We start from the raw sequence: 20,876 nt of genomic DNA, 5'->3' as shown, positions 1-20,876 counted from the left end.
AACAATATATAAAATTCATACATTGTCAATACATATATTTTTTCCTCTTAAAAAATCACATACTTATACATTCAAAGGTGTGATTAATTACTTATATAAATATCATATATATCTTGATTATTTATTTATATTTTCATAATCCGGCTCTAGATATAATATGGTTTTTATGAAATTATGTCAGAAATATGAAAGGGATTGAACGCGGGGTTATGTAATGAGAAAGTCTGAGTTAACATTTATGACATACTCGATTTGAAATGTTCAAAATTAATTTTGTTATTTTTTTTATATTTTTAATGAAAAAACAATCTCTCTGTACCATGTAGCATATGAAAGATTAATAAAACGTTGATCTATTAGTGTAAGATATCATTGGATTTTTAAACTTTAATGTTCAATTTATGAGTATATCACTTGTTGGGAAGAACATAACAAACTTTAAAAGAGATTAATTCCTTACTAAAAAGGTGAAAAAATACTCTTGGTAATACACAAAAAAAAAAAATATCTACCACCAAAGATTACCCAAGATTGTATGAGCTAAGAGTGAAGAAAAGTCTTAACCTTTTGTGGGTTTAGAATATTGTTGACAAAATTTATTGTTTCAATGAATTTCGGTCAATAACCTCACAAATTTGTTCATTTTTTCTTCTTTTTTGGCATCAGGGGTGAGGGGAAGAAATAAGGGATCCTTTTAAGATTGTTGAACAAAGGTATTTTTCATTGAAAAATGTCATAGGGTCATGTTAAGGTAAGAAGGATGTAACGTGTGATAAACAAGTGAGACTTTTTCTTTGGACATATAACAAGTGAGACTTTTGATAGGAATGTTATAAACGGAAAACTTATTCTAATAATAAATTGAACTTAACATCTTAATTAATTATATATAATTCTTTTCCACTTTCTTCCCATGCCATAATAGATTTTCTAACCACTAAGTCACGTTTTTCATGGATAAAATTATTATTTCTGTGATTAAATAGGTTAGATTATTATTCACTTTTTGAAATATTTATACATAATCAACATATCATCTACTATTCATTTGTATTACTTTTATTTAGAAATTAATTTTTGATTAAATATGAATAATAAATAATACATAACAGTGTAAAAACTCCTATATTATTAGTGTTTACATATATTTTTCTCTTATATCTTACTTTACCGTAATAGTCGTATTTGACAAATAATTAAATGACTGTTAAAGCCATTAAGTTATGACTTTTGATGCACTCACAAATAATTCCAAACTCTAGAAGATGACAAAAGCATGCATGAATGGAAAATGATTCACGCCATAAAATTGACCCATGAACCTTAAAAAAAGTTTCGAGTGGCTCCTTTTGTATCACCACATTCACATAAAGCAAAGAAGAATCTATAACTAAGAGCCTCTCAAATAAAGTTTTCCTTCAAAATTGGCAATAAAACACTAGAAAAAGAGATGCATTATTTATAGTTGAAGTGTGTGCATTGAATGCAGGTAGCATAGATTTTTTATAAAGTTACAATACGCTATATTTCTTTCTTAAAAAAATATATATGTATAGTATATGAATTTTATACACCGTCACTTTATCATTTATCATTCATATCTAATTATTATTGACTCTATTAGAATAAATGAGATTTTGTAAGAGTTAATCAATTCATACATTAATTAATTGATTAATAGTGTAAGAGTTAATCAATTAACACTATAATAAATTAATTAACTATGTAAGAGTTAATCTATTAACATTATAGTCAATCGATTAACTTGGTAGTTATTTCAGTTTTTAAGGTGAACTTTGTACGATAATTGATTAATCAAAAGAGTTAATCGATTATCTGGTTAACATACTATGTTTTCTGATTTAGTAATTGTTGTATATAAAGGAGTGTTTCTCTAACCTTTGTAAGTTATTCAATTTTGCAATGAGAAATCAATTCAATAATGAGAAGTGTTATTTAGTTTTGGCACTCTTTGTGTCTCATTCTTCTTTTTTAAGCTTATTTTAGCTTTCTTTCATATACTTCTTGATTCATCAAAAAGATTTCTTTAATAGCTCATATCATTTTAACATGGTATCAAAGTGATGTAATTACTTCTTTCGTTGTTTATCCATTAACCTCTCTTCTTGTGCTTTCTTTGCTTATAAGGGAAATATTATTTTCTCATCCTCATAATTTCTTCTTTGCTTGCTCTTTGCTTCTGAAAGTGTTAGGATAGTCTATGACGATATTCAACATATGATCTTCTTGCTGAAAATATCGTAGGAGTCTTACGCAGAGAACGAGTGACACAAGATTCAAGTTTTCCAAACAAAACAACAGTAACACGATGGATATCAAGAATCTTCTTCAAGATTCTCTTTTACTTCAAGATTCGATCCCTTTATAATTGTTGGGTCAATCCAAGATTTGAAAATGCCACCATTTTATTTAAAAATTTCATTCTCATTTTCAATCATGCCTTACAATCATATGTATAATCAAGTATGCATCATCCAATGGCCTCAAAGGAGTGGCATGTACCCCTATGTCGCTATTCAATGTCCAAAAACATCAGTTGATCAGGTCTTAGCACATAGGAAGTGCTGAAGTTTTCATTTTATGATGTCATTAGTGGTGAATTCATGACATCAGGAGATTGATTACTCAAATAGATTCTCTAAGCTTGCAAGTCTTAATTTCCATCTACTATCATGGGATACCAAAAGCCTGCTTGGTTGGAAACTCTATATAAAGAAAAGTTCTACATGGCTCTGCAAGATGAAGTTGAACAAAAGGTCTCAAAGTTCAAGAAATGGAAGACTTTCTTGATCTTGCTAAAGAATACAATCATTCATTCAATCGATTCTTTTTCAGTCAATGAAGGTATACTTTCTTTTCTGATTCTTTATTATTTACCCCTAATTATCTCTTTTATTTTCTACTCTATTTTTATTTATCTCCTCTCTCATTAAACACACAACATTATATTATGTATTTTTCCTCATTGAAACATCATATTAGGATCAAGATTCAGATCCATTTTTTCCCTTTCATCCATTATGGTTGGTTTGCTTCTATCAAGAAGATAGTTAAACATTGATTGGTTAAGCTTCTATCAAGATAGATGGTTAAGTTTCGAATGAAGTTGCTTCTGCCTATGGTGGTTAAGCGTCAGTATTGCCTCACATTTAGATTTGAAGACTAAGATATGAAGATTCACTCACCAACAAGAGAATGTATTAGAGTATGTGTGGTGCTCAATACAATTATTTTAAGCTTGGAATGCTTGATACATTCCATCTTGTGGAGATATTAGTTAGAATAAGTGAGATTTTGTAAGTTAATAAATTAAAACTGTATTTAATTGATTAATAGTGTAAGAGTTAATCAATTAACACTATAGTTAATTGATTAAATGTGTAAAAGTTAATCGATTAACATTATAGTCAATCGGTTAACTGAGTAACAAATTATGTTTTCTGTTTTAGTAATTGTTGTATATAAAGGGGTGTTTCCCTACTCTTTGTAATTCATTCAATTTTGTAATGAGAAATCAATTCAATAATGAGAAGTGTTATTCAATTTTGACAATGTTTATTTCTCATTCTTCTTTCTTTAAGCTTTCTTTCATATACTTCTAGATTAATTAAGAAGATTTCTTTAATGAACTCCTTTTAACAGACTCTTCAAAAAGTAATTCTTATTAATAGTAAATAATATCAAGGAGCTTTATATCAAGGAGTGACACATCAGCGATAAAGAGACGATGAACTAATTTCCCCCTTCTTCTAGAATAGTAAAATATTGCATCTATATGTATGAGAAATACCAATACCAAACTATTGTTCTAAAGTCTCGGTGATTCGGATAACAAATAAAACATCATAGCCCGTCTTTTTTTATCAAATTTCGAAGCAGTCCTTTTCTATTTGTAGACGTGCCACTAAACACCAAACTTTCATACTATCCGGTTTTTAGCTGATCAATATGAATATATGATAATGAATACTACATCCATCTTTTTTATTAGACAATTTGTGTAGCATGAAATAACAAATATTATCAATAGTATTAGTATTATTATTTTTATAAGTAATTAGATATATTTGTTCTTGTATGTTGTAGGGGTGGTAAGAACTTCAATCGTCTTGCTAAATCCTAATACTTGTCGACATTCGACTGCCTTGGGTGAGTATTTAAAATTGACTCTAATACTCAAAACAATATTTATAAGTATACATTTTAAGTGAGAAAGTAAAGGGGATAAAGGGGTCTGCACTCCATTGGGTATGACGTTGTTCTTTTTTAGCTTATAAGTAATTAGATATATTATTGTGTCATGTTTTAACTTATATAATACAAACATGATAATAATTTATTAAAATATATAATACTACAATTTACACAAAATTGATAATGTAAGCCATAAATTTAGTTGAATAATTTAAACAACAATAAAACATCATTTTTATTATCTCTTTCTTTAATATACGGTTCGGTTTGATTCCAACGGTTCCTAAATTTCGAAAACCATAAACCGAATCGAACATAAATGGTTCCTTAAAAAAATAACCGAACCGCGAAACTGAACCACATTTTGCAGCTTAATTCGGTTCGGTTCCACCGATTTCACGGTTTAAACCATAATCGCCTACACCCCTAATAATTATAGTGTTCAATGTTTTTCAAAACTTAAAGCTTTAAAATAAATAATATTAATTATGAGCTTAGGAGTTAACATTTTTAATTATGTGGAGAAGGGGGTGTGCCCTCTAGGATTGGATTGTATGGGATTTTTTTTAAATCTTTATACTATTTAATTTAAAACTCAATAGATATATACACTTAGATTTTTATATGTATCATAATTCAAGTGATCTATCCAATATTGGATGTTACTGGTGCACAAGGGCTCATACTATCTAGTAGGGGTGAGCTGGACTCAGCCCTACCCGTTCACCCGGCACGACCCGATTATGATCGGGTCCGAATAGGATCGGGTCTGATCTGGTTTAGGGTCGGGGCAGGTTCAAAAATTGACTCGATCAATATTTATGGCCGGGTAGGGATCAAGCATGATCTGACCCGTCTCATCCCATGGTCACTCGCTCATCATGTTCGTATGTGTTTCTAATCAAATGTGTATAGAGTAATGATACCCTTTTGGTCGAAAGTATCATTTATTCTTTCATTTTTCCATAATATATACATAATTAATAATATATATACATATATCATTTTATATATCAAACTATATATTCATACTAATAAATAATATTGAGAAGTCTTTATCTAAAATGTGTATACATTGTATTTAGTCAGGTCTAGGGTCGGGTCAGGTTTAAAGGCTGACATAATCACTATTTAGGGTCGGGTTCGGTTTCAAAAAAGTGATCCGACCAATATTTAGAGTCGGATACAGACAAGCCTAAACTCATCCCAACCTGAACCATGCTCACCCCTACTATCTAGTAGAGATGGCAAAATGGGCCGCCCAACTCGTTTAGCCTGCACCCGCAAATGGCCACAAAATTTTAGCGAAAGCGGGCATGCCCGCATTGGTTTAACGGACAAAATTCAATGTTCTGCCCGTTTTAAAATGGGCTAACAGACTTGTAGACAGCACACACACATTGTTGAATAATTAAAAAAATAAAAAATTCATGAAATGAAATTAAATAAAGTAGTTGAAGATAAAAAATTAACAATTTTTTTTATATTTTATATGAAGTTTAACAAATCATATTATATTACAATTTTTTTTAGGGATTAAAAATCACATTACATCATAACTTATTTAAAATTTTCTTATTTTTTCTTTAAATTATATTTCTGGGTCGCCCGAATGCCCAACGGAAATGCCCACAAACTAAGCGGAGAAAACGGGCCGAGCAAAACAGTCAAATGAACAAAATTTATATGCCCTACCTACAAAAAATGCGGGCTATACGGACACACCTATGGGCAATGCCCGTTTTGTCATGTCTACTATGCAAGATCTTTCCTCTTAGAATGATTCATCATTCATTTCCTTCTCAAATGGGTTTGGTTTCTTGACCATAAATCAGTGGTAAGCGGAGCAGATTTTTCCCCACATGGGCTTATTAGGGAAAAAACGCCCATTCTTCTCATCAAATAATCTATAAAACATGACACAATAATTAAGATATTGAGCTAAAATATTGATCACTGAATTCAAAGACGATCCACTAAATATTCCACTCAGAGAATAGATCCATTTCTAAAGAAATTATTATATCATTCATGACTAAAATAGTAGTAACAAAATTCTCATAAAAAACATTGATGACACATAATGTTTTAAAAAATCAATGAATAAGACTGATTTGGACTATTCCTCCAAAAAAACATATAATGGTAATGAAACGTATAAAACGTACTATAATAACATCACAATTATTAATGAGAAAAAACTGGTATACATTAATGATGGTGTATAAGTTTTATAAATAGTTAGTATTTATTCATCATTTATATGTTTAATCATTAGTATTCTTCAAACAAGTAATTCAAATGAATGATAAATAATATAATGATTATGTATAGATATTTATATCAACAATGTATAGATATTATAATCTACTAACATCACAACTATTAATTGACATGAAACCAACTCAAACCAAATTTCTCATCAATGATCCAAAAACACTAACGTTTTTCTTTCGCCTTAGACTTCTGTTACCAAACAAGGATCAAAATTTTCCACTGATTTCGCTCTCAGTGCAAGTTGGGTGATATTAGAGTTCACTTTCCCACAATGAATGTTTCATATTGTGGAAATTTTCGTGCCACTTAAGAACTTCTTCACCTTCTAAATGTGTTGGTGATCATTGATGGGTAGCAAGAGGCTTGTTAATGATTTTGTTTACGTTAACATGTTGTGGGCATTTGATTCTTTAGGTGTTTTCATACGCAACTATGTGCTTTATTCATTAGGGTTGATACTCACATATTTATTCAGGTTTTGTGAATTTGTTTATATGGTTTTATTGGTGTTTTTTTAGTGCATGGAAAAATGATTAATGTTTTGTTGTGTTTTGTTTATTTGATTTGTTTTCAGGTTTCTTAAGGTGGGAGATTCAGAAAAGGAGCTACATAAACCACAATTACAAGCTGATAAAACTGAGAGAAACTATGAGATTTATGGATTCAAAGAAGAACTAGCAAATTTCTTGTTTTGGAATGGGGATAATGATGATGTTGGAGAAGGAATAGTTCATGGAGATGGTGAGGAACTAGGAGAAAAAGGGTGCTTTATTTTTGAAGATATTCACTCGGGTGTTCATGAAGATAACGAGAACACAGAGATACTGCCGAAATGCTCTATTTCAAAGGAGAATAGTCATGAAGATGGTATGGAAAGAATCGAAGAAGATGAATCTGTTTTCATGGATTGTGAATCTGATAATTCTGTAGTTCATGAAGATGGTGAGAAAATTGGAGTAGAAACTGAAGGTTTTCTTTTCAATGAGACTAACTCCGATTTTCGTCAAGATGCTAAAAGAATTGATGAAGAAGAAACAGAGAGCTCTGCTTCCATTGGGAATGACTCTGATGCTGAACATGATAATATCATCAGTAGAGAACAAGAACAACAAGAAGAAAAAATAGATGAACCATTTTTTATTGTGAGTGAATCTACTTTTTATGAAGATAGTAAAAATATAGAAGAGGGTGAAATAGAGAACTCTGTTTTTGTACAGGGTAACTTTGATGTGAATAAAGAAAATAAGAAAATTAAGGAAGAAAAAGAAAATAGGCAAATTTATTTGGAGACAGACACTGCAACAATCATTAGAATGTACCAAAACATGTCGGAAAAAGATGTCATAAGTGAATTCATAGAAGAACCAGCAGCCATGAGTTTCAGCTTTAGAGAGTACTTCATGAGTCCAAATGTTTCACCAATTTCTAATAATTCATGTGTCAGCAATGTTATTATTGAAAACAAGGTATCTTCAGAGCTTGATAAAGAGAAGGACCCTGTAGAAGGAAAAGAGAAACTTGTTCAATTTGAGTTCGAGGCCTTCGGTGGAACTGATTCGTCGGATGAAGATAACTTCCCTTTCAATGAGAACTCAGTTGAGTATGATTCTGATTCAGAATCATCTACCTCAAGTGGTCTAATATGGGGTAATAGTAACAAAGTTGAGGATTCACTTGCATATCAGTTTCTGGTTAGTAATGAAGGATTTGAATCAGAACTTTTTAAGCTCATGATGAAAGAGGAAAGAGTTGATGCTGAGGAGGAAAAACAATTTTCACATGGTGGAAAAAGTTCAGCTGAAGATACATATATAGAAATGGAAGCTGGTGTGAAAGATTTGAAGTCCTTGAATGCTTATAGTTTTGGTTACAAAGATAAAAAAGGTTCATACCATGAAGAAAAGGCATGCAGGAATGTGAAAAGTGAAGAAACTAGGTGGGAAGAAGGATTGTGTGAATCAGGATCTGATGAAGAAAATGACTTTGAATGGGAGCATGATGATTTAGTGGAACAACTGAAAATGGAATTGAAAAATGCAAGACAAGGAGGGCTCGACACGATTATAGAAGAAGACGGCGAGGACGAGGAGGAAGAGAAGGAGGATATGGAAGCAGAGTCCTCAAAAGTGGTTGAAGATCTAAAGCCACTGAAAATTGAAGAGAAGCTTCAGTACAAGGATCAAATTGATGAAATTGGAAATGTTTACAAGAGCTATGCAGAGAAGATGAGGAAACTGGATATCTTGAATTACAAGACTATGCATGCAGTAGGTGAGAATCAAAAATGAATTTTTCATTTCAATGTTTAACTCTTGCATTAGAACATTTTGGATTTTGACAATTTCAATGTTGTTGGTAAAAAATTTAGCATATTGCTTAAAGATCAAAATGTGAAGTTCTATGTATCATACTTCCAAAACTGCATATTCAAGTTTTTTGTTGGTCTAATTTGATTATCTTTCTTATTCCACATATAATCTTTTTTCTCCTGAAATTTGTCACATACAATCATGTTGGAGATATTTTTTAAGATTATTCTTGAATTCATTTATCTTTATGTGGTGGGCCATTTTCTATCTCTCACCTATCATATTTTGGTAGTTATGTCCACATAAAGCTATTCATATCTTGTTTGTTTTCCAATGATAACTCTAAAGATAGTGATTAGTCTACATCATTGATTTTCAATTCCTTTTATTAAAGATAAATCCATTATCTAACAACATTTTCCTTTCATATCATATTTCTACTTTAAACATTAAGACATCAATGACTAAGATTGCTTCTCCTTTCTAGAGCATGATTGATAGCTTTCAATAAAGTTGAAGGAACCTTCAAATACATTACTTTTCAGTAATGAATGGGATTTGTTTCTAATAGTATACTCTAAGCAAAGAAAACTTGTTTATTTAGCAAAATCATACTTAAGCTTTGTCTTTTACTTACTCACCTACTTTGCTATCAACTATAGGTCTTCTTCAACTAAAAGATCCTCTTAAATTAATCTCAATACCAAAATCCACCATCCAAGTTGCTAAGCCTGTAATCACTCAGAACTTGTGGCGACGAAAAGCATCGAAAAATGCATCCGATCCACTGCTTAAGATTGTTCAAGAATTACAAAGAGACTTGGAATTGGTCTATGTTGGACAGGTTTGTCTCTCTTGGGAAATCCTATGTTGGCAACACAAGAAAGCTCATGATTTGCAACCATATGATACACAAGGGTGTAGGTATAATCATGTTGCTGGTGAGTTCCAACTTTTTCAAGTTCTCATGAACAGATTCATAGAGAATGAGCCATTTCAACAAGGTACTAGGATTCTAAATTATGTCAAGAACCGTTGCGTGATTCGCAATCTGCTTCAAGTACCAGATATTAAAGGTAAACATAGTAGAATCATAATTTAATTCTCTTACATATGCGACTAGGGTGGATACCAGCAGAACCGAGTTGAACCAGAGTTCACTTCGGTTCAGCTCGATAAGAATTTGTTCATATCAAAACTCGACTTGTCATCGATATGAGTTACTTTTTTAGCTCGAGTTCGACTCAATTAAAGTTCACAAATTAAATCATTTGGACAACTCATGAGCTAACTGTTTGATTCTCAAATTGATTCATTTGGACACATAATTAAATCATTTTTAGAAAATATTGCAGAAATGTTATATATATCAGTTATACATATATCGAGTTAGCTCATGAATATAATGAGTCTAACTGTGTCCAACTCAAGTTCGGCTCATTTATTTAATAAGTTCAATTTTCAGCTTAAGTTCGGCTCATTTGGTTCATGAACTAAGTTTATTGAAGTAAATAAGAAATTGAGTTTGGAACGAGTTTGATTCGATTCTTTGGTAGCCCTATATGCAACCTTAAGTAAGATCCTAATTTTTGCTGTGAATGGTTTCAGATGATAGTATGAAGGATAAGAATATAACTAAAGGTGATGAAGATGATGATGCTATTGCAAGTGGAAGGTTGGCAGATATAATCAAGGAATCAATGAGTGTGTTTTGGGAATTTGTCAAAGCTGATAAAGATTATGGGAATGTGATCCCTAAAGTTTCTCAGCAGATTGGAATTGACCCTGCAATTTCAGGTCTTCTAGTGGATATTAGAACCCAACTACACAAGGTGTGATTTCTAAAGTGACAAGATTTGATTATGTTTTAAATATTTTTGCTAAAAGCTATAAATATGTTTTTCATTATACTTTCTGTGAAAGAAATGGTAAACATAGAAAAATGTTAATTCTATCATTTTCCCAGAAAAAGTTTGGAAATAGAAAAGAAGGTTGTACTAATACTGAAATTTTGCTTATTCATATTATGTATTAACCAATCATTATCTTAGGTTATTGTACAGAGTTATCATTGTTTAATAAGAAATCTAAGTAGACAAATTGGAGCCTCTATACCATCATAAAAATTAAATTCAAAACATGTTTAACATTTTTGTAACTAAATAACAAGATTGTAATATTCATCCATTCTCGATGTAAAGATTTATATACGAATAGTAAAACCTTGATCATTCATTTGTATTACTTTTTTTTTATCAATATTCATTTGTATTACTTATATTTATAAGTCAATGGAGATCAAATCTCAACAGTAAACGATGTACTGTTATTATAAATGCATTTTTCTGAATAAACAAACACTATATAATTTCTGGTTCATTCATTCAGTTGCTTACAATCTTTAGTTGCATGTTGCAGAAGGAGAGAAAGCTGAAGGACATAGTTAGAAGTGGGAATTGCATAGTAAGGAAATTCCAAAAGCACCATGAGGATCAACTTGATCATGAGCAAATGATTGCACAAGTTGGGTTAAAATTAATTTCAAGGGTGTTGAACATGTCAACATTGAGAAAAGAACAAGTAATATGGTGTCATGAAAAGTTACACAGAATCAAGTTTTTGACTAGGAAAATCGTTCAGGTGGAACCTTCTTTTTTGCTTTTTCCATGTTGAATTAGGCACGAGTATTTATTCTCACATATATAGATACTTTTCCACAGATTATGATATTCTAGATTACTCGGAAATTGGTCTCATTTGATCAAAAAATCTCAGTGTACATATATAAGCTTTTATTTTTACATCATGATTATCTAATAAGAAAAAATATGTATCTACCGAAAATATATAAGGTTTATATACCATCATTATATTATTTATCATTTATATTTAATCTAACTTTTCAAGATACTCTTCATTCCTTTAGTCATTATTGCACCGTTGAAATTAACTTAAAGTTTGGTCAATTCAAGATAATCTTGATTCCTACTATAGTATGTAAAGTATTGCGTTATTTTACTCAAATTTTACTTTAGCGCAATTCTCTGTTACAAAAAAAAGGATGTGGCCATTAGAGCACCATAATATGTTGGTTTACATTTCATACTTCAAAAATATCATTTTCTAAATTTAGACTTGTTAGATATTTTCTACTTAGAGAGTAGTTTGCTGTTTTTTATTTATTTACTGTATTATAATTACATCCTCAGCCCATATACAATGATAAGATTATTGTTTCGCATTAGGTAAAACATTGGTAAATCATTAGGATGATCAAAAGTTATGAGTTTGATTCGTATGAACGATATTTGTTAGGAGGGACAACCACAAACCTTGAAATTAATTGGTTCTTTAACCATAAGATAAGAATATATTCTTGGTAGTCCCAACAAAATTATTATCCGATGACAAGAGACCATAGAAAATAATCTCTCAAGTAACACTCTACCATCTTTAAATTCATCCGGATGAAAGTCTCTTGCATCAAATTTTAATATATCATAATGGGAAATGTATTTTTTATTTCAAGGTTTAATCTATCACCCTTATGATTTGCATAAGTTTGACCTATTTAATAAATAAATTAGACTTACACGTTTTAAATAGCCTATCTAAATAAATAAGCTAAGACTATGGTTTTAACATAAAACATTTTAGCTTAATAGTCTTATATTTATCAAATACTTAAAAATTAAATAATATAAATAACTAACCAACAGAGTCCAACAAATTACCAAATAATTGAGTTTTTTTAGCATGGCCTAAGAAGTTTGATCTCTACCATGTTTATAAAAAGAATTTGTTGATAAATGTAAAGTTCATTTCTATCATTTCTACACTTCCAAATGGATTAATCTTTAACTATAAAAAGAATCATTATTATTGTTCTTAAAATTAACTATCCAAATGGAGCTATAAATGTAAAGGTTGATGAAAAAAATAGTTTGTGGTAAAGATCATTATTGTTTTTAAATTATTATTTTCATCTATATTTTATATTATACAGTGTTTTTTAACATCTCATATCATTTAGCATTATCATCATATTTTCTCTCATCTCATTAGTCAAGAAATATAATATTAATATATATCAAATTAATGTTTTACAAAAATATAATATTAATATATATTAGAAACAAATGTACTTTTGTTTTTATACTATTATTTATTATTAAATTTTAATTAAAATTAAATATATGATATATTGTTAAAATTTGATTGACAGTGTCCATATACATATGTCTTCACTTCTCTCAAATTTAAAAGATGCATGTGTATCTCCAGCCATCGAACGGTCAGCAACTAGCACAGATCAAGAAGTCATGAGAACCGTTAGATCTAGGTCACAAATCACCCTTTTATACCTTCCTTCGTGCACAAATATCACTTCTTCTGAAACCCTAGTGGCGCAAAACTCAGCCGAAGAGCTTGATCGAAAATGGTGCAGCGTCTAACCTATCGGAAGCGACATAGCTATGCCACCAAATCCAACCAACACAGAATTGTCAAGACCCCTGGTGACTCATTCATTTCATTCTCGATTTCAATAAATTCAACACAATATTCAAATCTAACGAATTTTTGTTTTTGTTGTTTGTGAAATGAAGGTGGAAAGCTCGTTTATCAAACCACTAAGAAGAGGGCTAGTGGACCCAAATGTCCTGTCACTGGAAAGAGGATTCAAGGAGTAATCTTTTCACTCCTCTTTCAAAAAAAAGATTTGTTTGTTGTGTTTAGGTTGCAATATTGTGTGATTTTTATTGCATATATTAATTGCATTTGGCTATGATGGTTACAACTTTACAAATTCCTTGTGTGTAAGGATGATTTTAGTCAAATACTATGTAGTGTTTTGCAATGGGAACTGCATGTGACATAGGTAAAAAAGAGTGTTTATGTATTTAGTAGAAGCTGTGAACTTTTGCAATTTCATGTATTGTAAATTGATTAGATTAACTGCTATTCGTTAGTATTTTGGGAAGTGTGTTGTTAAATTGGAATGAATTTTACAACCCAATGACCCTTAAAGTATGATACTATGATATGTTCTGTCCACTTCCATGCTAGTAAAACATGGTTTTGAAAGTTTGCCCATGTCGAATTTGTGTTTAATACTTTTTTTTATCTTTGTTATTTCAAAATTTATTTTTAATAGTCATGTATGCAGAATGATTCATTGCTTGGTGTCCACTTGATCTGTTGAATATATACGTATCATTATGGTCCGTTTCATAATATATGTTTGATGCATTGGATGTGTTCGCACAATATGTTGTATTGTTATTTTTTTAATTGCATCAAATATGATGCAAATGTCTTTAAATAATTGTTTTAACTTGTAAGGTTATTGTGGTAATTTATGATTGACAATTGCAGATTCCACACTTAAGGCCTGCTGAATATAAGAGATCAAGATTGTCTAGGAACCGTAGGACTGTGAACCGTGCGTATGGAGGAGTTTTATCTGGAGGTGCTGTCCGGGAAAGGTTTGTTTTGCTGAACTCTAGCTCTGTAAGAGCTATTGTAAGTCTTTATTAAATAAACTGGAGGGCTAACATCTTTGTATTTGTCTTTGGTTAAATAGGATTATTCGAGCTTTTCTTGTTGAAGAGCAAAAGATTGTTAAAAAGGTCTTGAAGATCCAAAAGGCAAAAGAAAAGCAGGCCTCAAAGAACTGAATATAAACAGCGAGAAAATGATCATTTGGGGGCATTTTAGGTAAAATTACAAATCTATTCGAGTTTTTTGTGTGCCAAATGTACTTCTTTAGCAAGTTGAACCCATTCTAGTGCACTTGTTAATGCTGTGGACAATCCGATTATGATACAATTTTGTTTGTCTCTACTTTCTTGTTATGGTATTGGTTTCATTGTGTTTTAATATTTTATGATGTTATTTTCATCATGTCACTAGTGGATTTAGAGATGGAAGTAATAGACATTATCTAACTTTTGAAGTTTCATGAGGAATTTTTTACAAAAATTTACAGGACAAATCTGAAAAATTCATTTAAAGCATGAAAGTATGTATTTTAGTATTTTGCGTCTAAATTGTTTTTCTATGTTGGAATTTTTTATTTCATCCCTTCACAACTTATGAACTATATTTCTTCAGTTAACATGAAAAGCTTTGTGGAAGGTTGTTGTTCATTATACTGTATTTTCAAACCGTGCTACTACTGATATGAACATTGAGTATATAGTTTTTGTAATTTTGTTGGCTTGTTTCTTTCTTAAGATCATTCCATAAATAGTGTCTATGATATTGGGAATGGATATAATAACGGGGATCTTTTATTTGTTATCACAACACAAAATAGATGTTCTAATACTGCATTGATCAACACGTGAAAAACCAAAGTTGCATTTTATTTAGTAGCATACGGTTCCAATCCATATTTCCATATTATCTTCTTGCAACTATTTATGGACCAACGTCCCAAATTTCACCAATGTACTCAATAATTATGAGTGACTCAGTAATGCCCTGACCCGGTTTATAGAACCTTTCACCTATTTGTAGGTTTTATTTGATGGCTATTCTCCCTTTTGTGGTTTTATAAGCATCTCTGTAACATTTTTTTCTTCAGTAATTGGTAATCCATTTGCATATTTTAAAATAAGGATAATATTTACAACAAGACATTAGTGTTACTTGCTGGAAAAGTCTTAAAGCTTAAGAAAATTGACTATTTATTTGTTTATAAATATTGGTTGATAAATATGCCAATCCGATATGAAAGGTACGTTGTTAAATTTCAAATAAAGCAGAATGTGCAGGAGCTAATATAACGCCAAAATGTGGTTGAAAAAATAACGCAGAAATGATGTGGAAGAGTTGAAATTTCTACATTGCTCGCCACTCACCGTTTCAAAGAGCTTGATACAATACTCATCGGGAAAAAACAAGAATACTCTCAAACATCACTTTATAAATACATGAAAAGGTGTCATTCGTTTGAAATTAGAATATCCTTAAACAAGCCGTTCACAATATTTTTTGGGAGCAAAAAGGAAAACTTAGCTATTTTTCAAGCTTAATTTGCATTTGAGGCACATTTTAAAGATTCAACAGTGAAGGTAATCTAACAATAACAAGATGAAAACTCTGATCTAATAATAGAATGTTCGGATTTCTTTTAGAGAATGTTCGGGGATATTCAAACTCAAAGCAAAAATATTTATCTAAACTTTTATTCAGAAATTTAGGAAAAGCAAGGAAATTATTTCCATACCCCATATCAAATATCCACCAGGAGTCCACGAGACAGATATAAATAGGAGTTCCAACCAATCATTTATTTTTGCATAATTGTATTGGAATTAGATGGTGAATCTCGACTCGAAGTTACACGACTTTACAAGATTGTTTTCAAGATTTAACTCAACACATACTATTAAACTTTGAGTAAATTAATTTAGAGTTTTAGTAAAATTACATAAATTACTTCTCACTTTTTTACACTTATACAAATCTCCCCTGATTTTTTATACTTTCATTACACTGAAAATGTGATAAATGCAATTAAGCTAAACAAAACATGATATATTGTGGAGACACGTCCAAATAATATATGAGTCAATATTTCTTTATTATTTTTGGTTCATTACACTATATTATAAGAGCGATTTAAACAATATTTCTTTAGAATTGTTGATGCATTTTGTAACAAAAAATAATAGATACATTGATTTGTATATTATTTAGACTTCTCTACACAATATATCATTTTTTTTAACTTAATTGAATTTATCACATTTTTTTGTTTAAAAGATTACACTTATTTCTTATGCAATGCAGGGTGATCAACGTAATGAAAGTATAAAAACTAGGGGAGGTTTGTGTAGAGGTAGAAAAGTGAGGAATGATTTGTATAATTTCACTAAAACTCAATGAGTGTCAATATACTTTACTCTTAAACTTTTGTCTCTTTTTCACATGAGATAACATGACCAAGAGTAAAAACAAGAGATATTTTATGTGGCCATTAAAGGAAGCAAACGTAATAGTAAGGAAATAAATTTCATAAATCTTTGCTAGACATCTACTATCTTGTATTTAAGGATGAAAAGAGACGATCTTCTGCCCCCACAATATTACGTCACTTCATATACCATGAGATGTGATTGGTCAAAAAAATATTTAATAATTAAATTTTTTAACTTGAATATTTTTTTAAGCAATCATAATTTATAACACATGAAATGACATAAAATGTGGGATAAAAGATGTGCTCTCGGATGACAAAGGGTGGGGAAGATCACTAATCATTAAAATTTATTATCCACACTCCAAAATTGTTTAATCAAATTGGTTAGACCAAAGAAAAAAAAACTTCCGAGTTGTGCTTGATTATGTGTATTTCAGGCTCTGATCATTTTCTGAAAGTGTTGATCCTTTGATGGCTGTTCACTAAATCATGTTCAGAGTCAACTTGGAGCTTATAACATGTGCATGCTGATTTAGCGTCCATTGTTAGCACTAGCAGAACCATTTGGTTTTGTTTCTGTTTCCATTTTCAGAAGTTGAATTCACTATTGTTCCTCAAAAGCCTTGTGTTGTTATAATTAAATGCAGATGTAATATTCTTCTGGAGATGGACTGGATTTTGCGACCAGAAGGCGCTGTGATATTCCGAGATGAAGTAGTTGGAGGAATGAGATGAGATACTAATATATATTAAGTTTATATTTTCTGACAAATGAGAATGAAAGGGTACATGAAATAGTACAAAATTTGAGATATAGAAGATGTGGCTCCAATTTAGTCAAAGACAAATCTATGAAGCTATATGGTTAAGGTTTATTGTATTTGCCTTTTTTTCATCAACTAAATTATCTTGTTATAGGATATTACACAAAAGTTAAGCAAACGTTGGCTTTTAGCTACACTTCCCCTTATATGAATGAGTATCTTCTTATCACGATAGAGTGAGAACTCATATAACCTATTATTCCTTATTAGGGGTTTAAACGTGTACTTTGAATTAGTAGATAAATTTTCATTAATAATATACCATCAAAACGTGATAAATTGTGGAAGTAGATTGTTTTTATTGATTCCCTTTTCCTAGCAATGAATGCTATACGGTCTATAAAGTCAGACAACATCTTATTGCTCCTTTTTTGGATTGTTTCATAGAGTCTCAACACTTATTCTTATCATAATTTAATGTTGAAGGCTTTCTATTACCTCCTACATTTTGTAACCAATAATGATGTAAGGTATTCATTTTTTAATTTTATATTTTCTTGTTTAAGAGCATGCCACTAGCGGGGGATAAGGTTGAGTATATTTTAAAACTCCCTAAAAACTTTATTAGAAGTAACATTGTCTTTTTATATTCATTTATCCTTTCTTGTATAATCATGTGTGGAATGCAACATTAACATTTCTGCAACAATTAGGTTAATCTCTTGTTAGCACTTTTATCATCAAACATTTACTATTGTAAAACATTGTTAGATTTATAGTGTGCAATAAAATTTTCCCTTTAACTTCTAAGATGTACAATTTTCCATTCATCCACCCATCTAACCTTAAAGCTAAGAGTAAGAAGGTTAGTTTGTTGGACAATGGACAGTTACAAAAATCATACAAGTGAATATTCTTCATAGTATTTCAGATTCATTTGCTGAGCCATAATTGCTGATACCCCATTATTTGGGTGTAAAATAACTGCTATTAAAATGTAAATTATGTTAGCATAATAAGTTGAAGATCAAAATAATGTGGTATATTGCTAACTCAACCGTTTATCAATTAGTTCCTTACTTAGAGAATACTCTTGATAACTCTATCAGAGCCATGGTAGCCACAACCACAAGAAAAGACTAGTCTATCTTAAAATTTTCAATACCTACATTGTTTCTAATTAAGGTCACGTGTTGAATCCTTCCACTGTGATAGTTCACCAGGGTAGACATGCTAGTTCACCTGTCAATTTTAGACATCATACAAATTCAATGCAATGCTGTGATTCCAAGACTAGTTCATGGGGGCCCTCCCTGCTTGCAAATTCATGCTACACAAAAATTGACTTAGCAAGAAGGTTGGCTTCAATTAATTGAAAGGAAACCATCAAGTGTGTGGATCTATTGGTATGGAGTTGATCCGGATTAACTTTTGATCTCAAGTTCAAGTTCAAGTTTGAGTTCGAGTTCGAGTTTTAGTATGTAACTATATTTTTTTTTTGTGATGGGATGCTACTCATGATAGATTTATCTGGCTCGAGTACGATTGCCTCCCAGCACTTATAATCCATACAAAAAATAAATTTTGAAAGGAAACTCCTAGAAGTGAGTAGTGAGGAATCTATTAGTCTTGACTGACACAAAATTTTGTAAAATTTTGTAAAAATGAGAATTAAGAAGAAATGGATCACTTATGTAGATATGTAGTGGATAGTTAACCAGTTATATAACTTGATTAAACGGTTGTAATTAATTAATCAGTTCAACATTAACATCATAGTCTAATATGTAAACAATTTCCCTTAATTTGAAGGTCCACCTCCCTTGTCTACATTAAAGCCACCCCCTAACTGGGGTCCTGGGATGCTAGTTATTTCCTATCCAATATGCATTATTATTTGATTTCTGCTTAAAGTGTGGTATATAATATGAAAACCAGCGTGAAATCTTGTCAATATTTTATGTCTGATTTAGACTTATTCGGTTGATATGATAGGCTAATTAATGCCCCTGGTTATAAATATGCATGCTTGTGACTACTGTCAATTGTGTGGACAGCATATTCTAGAATCAGATAAACAAGTTTTTGCTGGTTGGTTATTCTCCCATGCAGAGAAAGTCATGGTAATAAATTGATTTTGCGGTATTAGCAATCCAAGCATATGAACCTTGATGATTGTTTATTCCTCCAAATCCCTTTATTATTGAATAAAGAAGTTTTTGATTTTTTTATATATTTCCACCACATTGGATAGAAGCTTTTATTTTTTCACTTAATGCATTCTTTATTTAGTAGTTGGGGAATATTAAGGGTATAACAAAACTCCTTCCAAAATGTAACCAAGAAACCATTACCATCATGATCTTTGGTGTGGAAGAGGCCAAGTTGAACTGTGGAATCCGAGCAAGATGAGTTCTAAAAGTGTCTGGATGGGTACTGAAAAGATATTCTGATGTAAAGCTAGTATATGAAGAGCTGTGTAGAGAGAATAAGATGCGAGAGTATCAGAGAGAGAATTATGTGTTAACTTCTTTATGAGAGACCTCCTCTATTTATGGATGAAATGGTCATGGAGAACCATCATGTCCTGTTAGGCCTGTCCCAGACAAGCATGGACTACTTTATTCGTGTTGGACGGCCCTGACATGCTTGTACCCTAGCTAGTACAAAATTTTATCTAGGGTGAGTCGTTTTTGTCGCTTGTCATAACTGTCATAGTCGTATATTAGGATCTCATTGGCATATGGTAGAGAATGGTACACAGAGTACAAACGACGTGTTCACCTCTATAATAGAGGTCTATGTTGTAATCGACAGTTATATAAGTCAGATCTTACTTGTCTAATATTTGGCAATAACATGTGCATATTTGGTCGGTCATGACGTGTCCTGGAACTATGATCGAACAAATCAAAACACGGTTATATCCCTAGGTTCAGGTCATTTAAGCATGTGATCCTAAATTCAATAACTGAATCTATGCATATGGAAAGAATGCTGCTAGGAGGGGTTCCCCACTTTAGTGTTTTATTGTATCTTAGAAGGTTAGTCTCTTACACAACCCATTCTCCTAATACAAAAGAAAAAAAGAAACATCATTTGATTCCCTACAACAATACAATTTTATCTCAAAAGGATTAATTCCTAACCCATGATGGAATTCCCTTTGGTTATAAAAAACTGGAATAGACTATTCAGTTATATCCCTCAGTGAAAAGGGGAAATGACATAATACTTTTAAAATGATGGGACTACAGGTTATGCAATTAAAGTAGATATAGGAACATGTTTCTCTCTAGTACTTGTCACTCCTTCTTCCTGGAAGGAGACAAATCATAGGGATTTTCCTATATAAGGAATATACAACTGTTAATTTAGGCA

At 31.0% G+C, this 20,876-nt stretch overlaps 2 protein-coding genes across 4 annotated transcripts; both read left to right on the top strand.

Moving 5' to 3' along the window:
- Positions 6,616–11,520, top strand: LOC109356663 (putative DNA helicase INO80). 3 transcript variants are annotated; one of them, XM_019600110.1, is made up of 6 exons: positions 6,617–6,967; positions 7,067–8,415; positions 8,446–8,763; positions 9,464–9,877; positions 10,410–10,633; positions 11,220–11,520. In XM_019600110.1, the coding sequence occupies exons 1-6, from the start codon at positions 6,840–6,842 to the stop codon at positions 11,472–11,474; spliced, it is 2,688 nt and encodes an 895-aa protein (XP_019455655.1). In that variant the 5' UTR covers positions 6,617–6,839; the 3' UTR covers positions 11,475–11,520. The 3 variants fall into 3 exon arrangements, with proteins under 3 accessions (XP_019455656.1, XP_019455655.1, XP_019455654.1); XM_019600111.1 differs by having other exon boundaries at positions 6,616–6,732; positions 7,067–8,763; XM_019600109.1 differs by having other exon boundaries at positions 7,067–8,763.
- On the top strand, positions 13,181–14,710 carry LOC109356667 (60S ribosomal protein L34). The gene is made up of 4 exons (XM_019600117.1): positions 13,181–13,318; positions 13,409–13,488; positions 14,178–14,287; positions 14,386–14,710. The coding sequence occupies exons 1-4, from the start codon at positions 13,240–13,242 to the stop codon at positions 14,477–14,479; spliced, it is 363 nt and encodes a 120-aa protein (XP_019455662.1). The 5' UTR covers positions 13,181–13,239; the 3' UTR covers positions 14,480–14,710.

This window comes from Lupinus angustifolius, chromosome LG09 (assembly GCF_001865875.1).
Source record: "Lupinus angustifolius cultivar Tanjil chromosome LG09, LupAngTanjil_v1.0, whole genome shotgun sequence".
Lineage (NCBI taxonomy): Eukaryota > Viridiplantae > Streptophyta > Magnoliopsida > Fabales > Fabaceae > Lupinus > Lupinus angustifolius.
This window is presented reverse-complemented; position numbering and strand designations above follow the sequence as displayed.